Below are 12,400 nucleotides of genomic sequence, written 5' to 3' on the forward strand. Positions count from 1 at the left end.
GGAACTTCATTTCTGTGTTTCTTAGACCTTTGCTTATCTCCTTGGACACTTTCTGATTCTTTTTGGCTCTTGATCCCATTTTTGTCCCGTCGCTTGCAGGCCGCCTGTGCTGAAGGGGCACTCTACACACTTACGGTGCCCTGGCTGCAGCTGCTCTCCAGAGTCAACGTGTTTCCCGGCAACCCCACCAGTCTTCTCTGCTCACCTGACCAGCAGTGGGTGTTCGCGTCAACCCAGAACTCAGACCTGAGCCCGGAGGTCAGTGGTGGGCTGTGTCCCTTGCCTCAGGTGGCTGGCTTTGTGCACAAGGGTGGTGGATCCTATGCCCTAGGCTTTTGGGGTGCATCTGTGGGGGCAGCTTCTCATGTAGGACCAAACCTGTATGCATGGGTGATGATGAGTCATCTGTGACCTTTCACAGCAGGGACTGCCTTCTCAGGGCCACCAGCTGAGCTGATGGCCATGGCAGCTTCACCCAGGAGCCTCTGTTCTTTCCAGGCTCTCGTGTTGCCCACAGGCTGGAGGGGGTCAGCTACCTGACTGGAGATGACAGAATTCAGTTTTGAAAAGGTTTGGGACTTCCTGGTGGAAATGCTCATGAGCTATTGGTGGCCTGAGAACATGCTTCAACAAGATTAAGGAAGACAGTGTCTGGGCCAGCATGGAGGAGATGCTGACAGCGTAGGGACTGTATCCATTACCTTGAGGCCCATACACAGCTTGCCTGTGAGAATGGCTGCCTCTGCCAGTGATTCATGGGCTCAGAGATGCTCAGGCTGAGTGCCAGGGTGTGAACTGGAAAAGTGTGTGTGTGTGGGTGGGTGCGCACGCGCAGGTGCACCCATGAGCTCTGTCATTCAGTCATGTCCAACTCTTTGTGACACCGTGGATTGTAGCCTGCCAGGCGCCTCTGTTCATGGGATTTCCCAGGCAAGAATACTGGAGTGGGTTGTCATTTCCTACTCCAGAGGATTTACCCAACCCAGGGATCAAACCTGCATCTTCTGTGTCTCCTGCATTGGCAGGCGGATTCTTTACCACTGAGCCACCCGGAAAGCCTGAATTGGAAAATTAGACCAGAGTAAAAAGCAGGCAGCTGGAGTGGGTCTTGAGACATACTGGGGTCGGTGAGCAAGGAAGGACAGAAAAAGAGAAGCAGTGGCCGAGCTGGACAGAAGTGGCAGTGCCGAGACCTGGGAGTCAGGGGAGGCCAGGGGTCAGGGAGGGCAGCCAAAGGAGAAAGGCCATAGGATCGGTGGGCAGCCTCAAATCAGTTCCAGGGACCAAGAAGGGGTTTGTAGCCAGACTGCAAGAAAATAGGAAAGGAATATGGAGGAAGACATTGGAGGCAAAAGCAAGATGGTGACAGGCGCTCAGGAAAAGAAAATCCATTTATTTGATTCACCCATTATGCTGACCTCACTGGGACTGGTGTGCCAAGATCTTTCCAGCAGGGCCAGACATGGTGTGGGGTTAACCTCTTTTCCTTGGTAAGGGTGTTTGAGAAAGGCGGGTCCACATGAGGCACCCTGTGAGACCCAGTACAGTCACCGTGGATGTGGTCTTTCGGAGTGCTCCTGGTTGGAGAAGTCTCCTCCCTCGCCAGCGATGAGACGTGCGGTGCTGTTCCCCAGGTGTTCTACACTCAGTCCTTGCTCTGCCGGTCAGAAGATGAGACTCCTGCCTCCACCACTCTCCCCATCTGGCTGATGTCCAGAGCCTGCTGGACCCCCGACGAGGCAGCCAGGCTGATGGTGATGCACAGAAATGACAGCGGCCTGCAGTTGGTCATCACCACCTACGAGCTAGGGAGCAGGAAGTCCCGGGATAGAGTGGAGATTCTCGGTAAGGATCCCCATGTCACCCCACTGCCTTATAGTGCTTCCTCATGTTTCCTTTGGGGCACTTTTTCTTTCCTCTCAGTGAATCATAGTGACCCCACAGATGTTTTCTAGTTGTGCTTTTGTTTGCTGGTGGAGTAGTTGAACATTTGCTGTGTGTTGGGGCCCTCTGCATGGCCGTGGGATTCAGAGGTTAACTGCTGTCCATTCTTCTCCCTTCTCTGCGTCCATTCATCCCCACGTCTCCTTTTATAACTGTGTCAGGGTCACCACTCTCAGCACTGAGTGCCCACAGAGATGAATAAGGAGCTGTTCCCTAAGGAGCTCCTAGTCCAGTAGGAAAATAAGACCCACATTTTTGTCTTTTCCTGTCTCTTGTTTTCCAAACCCCACATCACCCTGATAGGCCTTTTCTTTGTTCCTTAGCATTTTTTCCCTTGTATTATATTCATTTGTTTTCCTATCATCATTTGACCATAAATTTTACTCTGAGCTTCCTGGCAGCCGAGGAAAAAAAGGGAAACAGGATGTGTAATATAATCCCTTGTCTGATACGAGAAAACGCATGAACTCTTCAAAAGAGGTAATTTTGTTTTCCTGGTGCTAACTAAATTCCATAAGGAAATGATCGAATTAATTTTTTTTTTAACAAGGAATGCTGTACTGTATAAAAGAATCTTCAACAGTAGTTTTCAGCAGATGTCATAAATGTCATAGTTCTCTTGTGGTCTTACATCCCCCTGTCTTAGATGGGGAAGGGTAGAAAGCAGGGTGGAAGCCGCACCCCTGGATAGTACCATGGGCCAGATACTGTCACTGCCATGTGCATATCGCCTTGAACCTCGCAGTCTCCCTATAAAGCAGCATGATCAGCGTCCAACAGCTGATGACCAGTAGACTAGGGGAGTAAATGCATGGGTCAGGATTGATTGTAGATGCAGCACAAAGCCGTTGCTCTTTTCATTATTCCACATCCTTGTAGGCGAGGCATGTCTATTCCAGACCCCCAGCTGCTACTAAGACATGACAATCTGTGTGCCTTTATTTCAAAAAGTACAACAGATTGCGAGTTTCCTGCTGCCAGACACCATGATGCCTCCTCACCTCATGAAGGGCCACGGCTCCCAAGTGATCCTGCTGGTGTCCGGCTCAGAGCTGGTGCTCTTCACCATTCACGGCCTGCAGCTGGTGGCCTTTCAGGACCACCAGAGGCCCATCACGTCCATGTGGGTGGTGAGTGTGGCCCCTTGCCCACCTGCTGCCAGCCTCAGGGCTCCATGCCTTGGAACCCACATTCCTGTCTCACTTGGTTTTTCGTTTCAAGGACCAGACTCGAGTCATCACCTCTTCCTTTGATCTCTCCCTGCGAGTCTACATGTGGAACAAGGAAAATAAATTTCCAGTCCTCAAGAGCTGCTATCATTTGCTTGGTGGGTCCCACAGATGGGCCAGGTAATTGCTTCTGACTTGTTAAATGTTAGCTACACAATGGCCTCTCCTGGCCTCCCAGCAAGAGGATACCATTGGCAAGAATGTGAATGGGACTTGGGGTCTTAGCCCAGCCTGCCCCTCCCTATATGGGGACCTGTGGCAAGTCACTGTTCATATTTATCCTCTGGTTTTAAAAAAAATGCTACACTGCGCATCATTTGCATTATCTCCTTTAATATACAAAGCCACCACCTGCAGTTAGCATCACCCACATTTCCCAGATGAAATCAGCGATGTGGGTTTTGCCCAAAGGCCCACAGGGATGCACAGTGAAGCTGAGGTCAGCCTGGATGCAGCCCTTACCCCATCTCTGTAACCTGCACAATGCCAGGTCCATTTACCAAACCTAGGTGGCCATAGGGGCAAGACTGTAAAAGTTGAAGAGAATATGATTTTTGTGCTCTGATTTACAATTAGAATTGGGGATGCTATGCTTAGTCACTCAGTCGTGTCTGACTCTTTGCAACCCCACGGACTGTAGCCCACCAGGCTCTTCTGTCCCTGGTGATTCTCCAGGCAAGAATACTGGAGTGGGTTGCCATGCCCTCCTCCAGGGGATCTTTCAACCCAGGGATCAAACCTAGGTCACCCACATTGCAGGTGAATTCTTCACTGCCTGAGCCACCAGGGAAGCCCAAGAATACTGGAGTGGGTAGCCTATCCCTTCCCCAGGGGATCTTCCAGACCCAGGAATGGAACTGGGGTCTCCTGCATTGCAGGTGGATTCTTCACCAGCTGACCTACCAGGGTAGCCCAGAATTGGGGGATGACATGTTTTTTCTTATCTAAGTCCTGCAAAGTAAGGACAGGGCTTCCAGATTGTCTGTTTCACTGGGTTACTTATGGTAACACCTCCTACTTCATAATCATCAGTTACTTGTCATGAGTTATGGGATTAATTCAGCCTCCTGTGGCAAACATCTTCCAGTGTTAATTTAAAAAAATGCAATGCCCCAAACTAAATATTTTTACAATTAAAGATTTCTATTAACAAACCTGCTTCCCTAGCAGCTCAGATGGTAAAGCTTCTGCCTGCAATGCAGGAGACCCAGGTTTGATCCCTGGATCAGGAAGATCCCCTGGAGAAGGAAATGGCAACCCACTCCAGTATAACAAACCTACCTAGTTGCTGAATTTGAGAGCCATAACATTCCATCTCCACACTGCAGGCCATGAGGGGCTGTATATTTCCTACTAAGACCCTAATATGTTGTTATCTACCCTACCCTGTGCTCAGGAGAGGTGGCCTTGCTCTGTTCTGTCTGTACCTGGGCCGCAGGCCAGCCATAGTGAAGCAAGCCCCTCAGGCCGATGGAGGCCCTGATTACACGCCCCACATCCACTCATGACCCCTCAGTAATGATTTTTTCCCTCCAGTGGCAGGAGATGTATGTGCGAATAGACACTTGTTGCCACTGGAAGGAGGCCACTGAAGAGCTTGCCAGTGATGTTGGTCTCCCAAGATGTGCTTTTTTTTCCTTTCCTTTTTTATATGTGCCTTTAAAGAATTCCCGGTATCATTACTGAATGGTTAGAACATCTTTTCACTGAAATAACACTGTTGTCAACTTAGTAAGCAAGTAGCACTTCTAGAAACTTCTTTTTTACACATTTTTAAACCCTGCTCTACATGCATCACACAAAGCAGAACACATTCATTCACTGAAATATTCATTGTGCACGATTAGAAACTTATTTTTTAAATTACTATTTATTTACTTACCTCTGTGCTGGGTCTTCATTGTTGCATGCAGGCTTTTTCCAGTTGCGGTGGCTTCTCGTTGCCGAGCTCAGGCTCTAGAGTATGGGCTTAGTAATTGTGGCACATGGGCTTTGTTGCCCTGTGGCATGTTGGATCTTCCTGGACCAGGGATCAAACATGTGTCCCCTATATTGTTGGCAGGCATATTCTTAACCACCGAGCCACCAGGGAAGTTCCAGAAACTTCTGTTTTTTATGTGTTTTTAAACTGTGCTATTCTGAGGCTTCCCTGGTAGCTCAGATGGTAAAGAATTCACCTGCAGTACAGGAGACCCAGATTTGGTCCCTGGATCAGGAAGATTTCCTGGAGAAGGGAATGGCTATTCTTGCCTGGAGGATTCTATGGATAGAGGACCCTGGGGGGCTACAGTCCATGAGGTCTCAAGAGTCAGACACGACTGAGTGACTAACACACCCATTTTATAGAATGGTAAACACATCCATTCACTGAAATGACACACTCATTTTATAGGATGGTAAACCTTTCACTGAAATGACATTTTCTCAATGAGCATAGCACACTTAGTAACATAAATGTGCTTTAATCAGAACCCTGGAATGTATTACAACCTTGAATTCTGCTCTTTCCTAATTCATAACAGATTCCTCAGAAATCCTTAGTTGATGCAAGTGGTAATTTTTCTCTTTGAGGGCTTCATTGGCAATCATAAACCCAGCAACCTTGCTCCATGCTGATCCCCACAGGATGGGCAGCTGTGGACTGCATCTGATCTATCTTTTCATTACTTTTTAGGAGCTTTTCAGTTTCCTAAAATGTTACAATCTGTGAACACATACTCTGATTCTCCAAAGAAAACGGGTGTGGTAAATAAAAATTTAATAGCAAACCTAGCAGCATACCCCTAGGAGAAATAAAACATGTCTACAGAGACTTGTACTTGAATGTTCTTAGCAGATTTATTCAGAAAACCCTAAAGCTGCAAACAGTGCAGATGCCCATCAACTGGTAAATGGATAAATCCACTGTGGTGCATCCATACAGGGGAATGTTATTCAGCCGTAAAGAGGAATGGCCTATGACATACATGCGGTGAACTGCCAACACGCTGTGCTGGTGAAAGAAGCCAAATGTGTAAGGTCACATATTGAATGATTCCTTTAATATGGTACATATAGAAAAGGCAAGTCTGTAGGAACAGAAGGTTAATTACTGCTGCCCCGGGTTGGGGGTAGGATGGGATTTACTGCAGATGGCTACAACAGATCGTTTGGGGCCAATGGAAATGTTCTTAAAACTGGGTTTTAGTGATAGTTACAGAGTTCTGCAAATTTACTAAAGATGAGGGGGGGGGGGAGATGAAGAGGAAGTCTATAAAGAGAAAAAAAGAAGATAGGTGCTTGTCCAACCTTATTTGCTAACAAACCAAGGAGACTGCTGGCTGACTGCTTGTATCAGGGAGCAGTTGTTGCCCTGCTCACCCCACGCAGACCAGCCAGTCCTGCAATTTTCCAACCCAATCTTGCAGTTTTCTGACACAGTCTGCAAACTGCCACATTCCACTCTTGTTATTAATCTCTTTGTTGTTGTTGTTTGCACGAGATGCGTTTTTTAAAATTAATTTATTGTAATTGGAGGCTAATTACTTTGCAATACTGTGCTGCTGCTGCTGCTAAGTCGCTTCAGTCGTGTCCGACTCTGTGCAACCCCAAAGACGGCAGCCCACCAGGCTCCCCTATCCCTGGGATTCTCCAGGCAAGAACACTGGAGTGGGTTGCCACTTCCTTCTCCAGTGCATGAAAGTGAAAAGTGAAAGTGAAGTCGCTCGTACTGTAATGGTTTATTAATCTCTTAAGTTGAGTAAGTCAGCATGGCATTTACTCTAAGCTGAAAGTAGCTCATGAAAGCCAAAGCTCATTTCAGAAGCAATCTATAGACAAAAACTGGGCTTCTGTGGGAAACTCAGCAAGTTCCTTCTGTTTTTGTTTGTTGGTTAGTTCTATTTTTGGTTGTTGGTTTGGTTCTCTACACACTTGCTCCATTTTTCTATAGTGCAACAGAGCAGCATTGTGTTTTTGTGGAAACCGAAGGCCCCATTGGCTCCTGCGGTTACATCTCCTTCACTGAGACTGGTTAGGAATTGATAGTAATTCTAAATTCTGGAGAAATGACTCTGACCTGCCCAGATTGGATGAGGTACGCCCCACTCCTGTATCAGAAGTTTCTAGAGTAGCTGGAGTCATTGTGATTCAGGCAGCTACCATCAGGAAGACCTCAGACTGATCATACTCAAGAATGTGATGATTTTTGCTACTTGATATAAATGAACGTAGGTCCTCAAGTCAAAGCCCAGCATACTCACAGATGGGGTGGACTGGGTGGAGAACGTACAAGGCTGAGCTCCATCTTCGTGTAAAAGCTTTATGACTTAAACGTTTGTCCTTTTCCAAAGTTAACATATAGCGTGTCCCTTCCTTCACAGTGGATTCACTCATGTGGAGAGTGACAGTATGAGCATCGTAGGCGTGGAAGCCAGAAACATCGGAACTAGTATTCTGAGGTCATATTACTTCCAAGTGCAGTGTGGCTAAGATGACGGCATCAACTGAAGATTGTCACCACAGCTGTTGAGGGGCTTGTCTGCATACAGAGCCTAAAGTAATTATTGTATCAACATCGGGAAAAGAAGTAATGATTCTCAAAGACCTACTGTGGGCCACACAAGTGTGTGAGGTGACCTTATTTTTAAATCCTCAGCAGAAGCCCTGAAGTGTAGATATTACTGTCTGTATTTTTCAAAGAAGTTGAAATGTAGTAGAAGAGTAGTTAACCCACTGTTGGTCCATTTTCCAGCTATCAAACAAACTGTCCAAGGTTATTCAGATAGTAAGTAGCCAAGAAGAATGAGTGCAAGACCTTGGGTGCTAGAAAACCCAGGTTTAAAGTACTCAGATTGTAACATAATTGTTTTTTGTTGTCCAAATATGTAATTAACGGAGTAAACATTTTTATCTTCCTAGTCTGTGTTACGTGCTTTAGACACACATTAATAAATAGCTCTGGACGTCCTACAGATGCTCTGTGGCACAGCGTTGCATGGCTGCAGGGCAGCACTCTGTGCCTTGTGACAGGGATGCCTCTGGAGCTGGTCCACATGGAAGCCCTGACTGGGTTAGCAGGTCTGTCTTGAGCGTTCTTAATTGCAGGCAATAGGAACAGCAGGCTGGATCACTAACACCAAAAAAGGAATTTATTAGAAAGATATAGAGTAGCATAGAGGGGCAGTGTGCAGGCTTGAGAAGTAGGCCTGGCACCATGGAAGCTGGCAGCAGGTGACAACCAGGGCCGGCTCCAGCAAGGCCTGGCTCCCCGGCTCTGCTGCTCATATCCCTATTTCCCCTCCAGCTCTACCACATCGCTGCCACCATGTTCCCATTGCTGTCACTGAACAGGCATCACTGCCATTATCTGAAAACTTCCCTAAGGAAATGTGACTCTTTGCGACTCAGTGGAGTGTGCGTATGGGATTTACTGGCCTGGGTCACACGCCCACACCATCAAGTTCAGGATGGGAGAGTCTGGCCCATTCAGCTTTAATAGTAGGTACTCACAACCAAGATTCATACAGTGAAGAACTCCTCAAAAATAGAAAATAAAGATTAAAAGGTTCTCTACTACATTCTGCTCTTGTGGCTGCCTAGTACCCAATATACCCTACTTCCTATATTTGCCTTTTAATAATAGTTTTTTGGCCTAACACAGCACCTATATACTATGTAGCCAAGACCACATGCAATCATTCCACCCAGAGGAGAAAATCTAAGGTTTTTCTCTTTTTTAATCTTAAGGTAAGGTTTATTTTGGAGTTCTTTTAAATTTACAGAACATTTGCAGAGATAGTACAGAGGGTTCCCATATGCCCTTTACCCAGCTTTCCTAATGCATTAAATCTTGCATAACTGGTACACTTAAAAACCCAAGGTCTTTGTTAGCTGTGTGAACTGGTTTCAAGTCAGAACTCTTAGGGCTGTGAATCTCTCTTGTAGTTCTATCACGATTTTGCTTGATGTTCCAAAACTCATGAACTAAGTACTAATGCATCATATATACAGCAGTGGGGAAAGGGGAAGGAGATGAGAAATTAGCTGAAATAAATACACACACACACACACATGCAACACAGCAGGAAAGGAAATAGCTGTTCAGAGATGAAGGGAAAACTTCAGATAAATTGAGATATAGGAAGGTTTTCTGAAGACACAGGGAAAGGGGTTAGGAAAGACACAGGAAAGGGGTCAGCAAGAGACTGGAGATCAGACAGGGGAACTCTTGAGTCTGTGGATCCACCTAAGAAACTTGGACACGTGATGTCTAGGAAAGCGGTCCTGGTCATTTCTTAGGGGAGGCCAGCTAATCAGGTCCAGGCACTCTGTCCTCAGCTGCTAATTAGGTATCATGTCTGGGAAGGGCAGCCCTACCTAAGAACAAGGGCAGTTCTAGGGGTCCCTGCTTTGGTTGTGCGTAGGAAGTTTGTAAGGGAGTCTATGGGAACATAGGGAGCTCTGGGGATTTCTGTTGAGTCTTGACAACGGTAGGTCCTGAGTTTAGCAGATGGGCTTTTGTCAGGAAAACATGGTCTACTGGGGTGTGGTGCCATGGCCCCGGAATAGGCACTTAGTATGTCATGCTCTAAAGTCCTCTAAGTCCAAGTCCTGACGGCTTGTTTTACAATGTGCAGTGGGCACTGTTCCAGTTAAGGAGCGTGAGTGGTCCTCCTCGAGTCCTACAGAAGCATGCAGATCTCTGTGAGACCTTCCATTAACTCCTGGTGTAGGCATATGTATTCTGTATTACTTTTTAAAAAATTCCCCTAATTATTGGCTACAGGTCAAGTCTTAACAAACTACAAAATACTGACTGCTAACCGTGTATTCTTGAGTGTGGCTATAGTCACACTCAATCATAAAGTTCCCTAGTCATTGGCTACAAGTCAAGTCTTAAACTGCAAAATACTAATTGCTAACCATGTATTTTCCCTATAGTCACATTATCGGTCATTGGTTCAGAGCACACACCATATCTTGTATTAGAAGATTGTATCCAAACCTCACTAAGTATTGTCTCCCCAGCCAGCACCTTACCTGAGCCTTCAGTAGGCCATCCTGTATTGTATCAGGCCAGTTACTTCTGGATGATGGATACATGACAAGATCAATGCATTGCACAGTCATGAGCTCATTGTCACCCCTCTGGTGTAAAATAGGTCCTTCATTCTGAGGCAGTGTTGTCCAGGATGTCTGGATAAGACATTCAGCAAGTTTGGGAGATGATGCTGACAGAACTGTGGGCAATTATGACAAAGTAGGCAAGAATATAGAATGGGGAAAAGACAGTGTTGTCAATAATTGGTGTTGGGTAAACTGGACAGTTTCATGCCAAAGAAACAACTACTTTCCCTCATCACTAAAAACCTCAAAATGGATTAAAGCTTAAGTCTAAGACTTGAAAACATAAAACTTCTAGAAAAGCATAGTACCTTCTTTGACATTGGTCTTAGCAATATTTTTTTTAATATGTGTCTTTAGGCAAGAGAAAAGCAAAAATAAACAAACAGAACTACATCAAACCAAAAAGCTTTTGTACCACAAAGGAAACTTAACAAAATGAAAAACCGCATGCTGAACGGGAGAAGGCATTTATTTGCAAATAATACATCAGATAAGGGGTTAATATCCAAAATATACAAAGAACTCATAGAACTCAACAACACCAAAAGGACTAACAGTCCCACCAAGGATCTGAATAGACATTTTTCCAAAGATATAGGTACATATGACTAAGACACATGAAAAGATGCTCAACATAAAAAAGCTCCCATTACCAAACATCAGGGGAATGCAACTGAAAATCACAATGAGATAACACCTCACACATGTCAGAATAGCTATTACAAAAAAATAAGAAATAACAAGTGTTGGTGAGGATATAGAGAAAACCCTTGTGCACTGTTGGTGGTACAAATTGGCTCAAGCATTATGGAAAACAGTATGGAGAGTCCTTAAAAGTAGAACTACCATCAGTTCAGTTCAGTCGCTCAGTCGTGTCTGACTCTTTGTGATCCCATGAATCGCAGCATGCCAGGCCTCCCTGTCCATCGCCAACTCCCAGAGTTCACCCAAACTCAAGTGCATCGTGTTGGTGATGCCATCCAACCATCTCATCCTCTGTCATCCCCTTCTCCTGCCCCCAACCGCTCCCAGCATCAGAGTCTTTCCAGTGAGTCAACTCTTCGCTTGAGGTGGCCAAAGTACTGGAGTTTCAGCCTTAGCATCATTCCTTCCAAAGAAATCCCAGGAGTGGTCTCCTTTAGGATGGACTGGTTGGATCTCCTTGCAGTCCAACGGACTCTCAAGAGTCTTCAACACCACAGTTCAAAAGCATCAATTATTCAGCACTCAGCTTTCTTCACAGTCCAACTCACATCCATACATGACCACTGGTAAAACCATAGCCTTGACTAGATGGACCTTTGTTGGCAAAGTAATATCTCTGCTTTTTAATATTCTATCTAGGTTGGTCATAACTTTTGTAAGATCTAGCAATTCCACTTCGCATATTTTTTACAAAGGAAAAAAAAAAACACTGATTAGAAAAGATGTATGCATTCCTATGTTTATTGCAGCATTACTTACAATGGGCAACATATGGAAACCACCTGAATGTCCAGCAATAGATGAATGGATGAAGATGTGGTATATTATACATAGTGGAATATTAGCCATAAAAAAAAAATTTTGTGATTTCAATGTGACAGCATGAATGGTCCTAGAGGTTATTATGCTAAGTGAAATAAGTCAGAAAGAAAAATGAAGTGTGATTTTAACTTATATGTGGAATCTAAAAAACAGCAAATGAAAAAAGGAAAACAATAGATACAGAGAAGAAATAGTGATTGCCTTAAGGGAGGGAGTGGTGGGTTGAATGCCATAGGTGGAGAGTAAGAGGTACAGACTTCCAATTACAATATAAATGAGTCATGCAGATGAAATATACAACATGTGGAATATACTCAGTAATACTGTAATATCTTTGTATGGTGACAGATAACTAGACTTACCATAGTAAACATTTTGTAGTGTATAGAAATATTGAGTCACTATGTTGTACCCCTGGAATTAACATATTATTACAGGTCAGTTATGCTTCAGTTAAAAAAAAAAGATAGTTCTTTGAAAATCAATAGAATTGATAAGCCTCTAGTCAAGCTAACTGAAAGAAAATACAAATTAGTAAGATCCAAAATAAAAGAGGGACATTACTACAGATCCCATGGATATTAGAAGGATAA

The 12,400-nt window shown here is 44.9% G+C and overlaps 1 protein-coding gene across 1 annotated transcript in view; it reads left to right on the plus strand.

The window, feature by feature from the left end:
• Positions 1-8,071, plus strand: part of FBXW12 (F-box and WD repeat domain containing 12) — a 36,478-nt gene extending 28,407 nt beyond the window's left edge. The window contains exons 6-10 of the mRNA XM_055579155.1: positions 100-258; positions 1,635-1,845; positions 2,896-3,074; positions 3,166-3,293; positions 7,535-8,071. Of these exons, the coding sequence (XP_055435130.1) occupies positions 100-258; positions 1,635-1,845; positions 2,896-3,074; positions 3,166-3,293; positions 7,535-7,643 (786 nt within the window). The 3' untranslated portion in view covers positions 7,644-8,071. The remainder of the gene's footprint in view (positions 1-99; positions 259-1,634; positions 1,846-2,895; positions 3,075-3,165; positions 3,294-7,534) is intronic.
• The last annotated feature ends 4,329 nt before the right edge of the window (positions 8,072-12,400 follow it).

The sequence above is a fragment of the Bubalus kerabau genome, chromosome 4 (genome assembly GCF_029407905.1).
Source record: "Bubalus kerabau isolate K-KA32 ecotype Philippines breed swamp buffalo chromosome 4, PCC_UOA_SB_1v2, whole genome shotgun sequence".
NCBI lineage: Eukaryota > Metazoa > Chordata > Mammalia > Artiodactyla > Bovidae > Bubalus > Bubalus kerabau.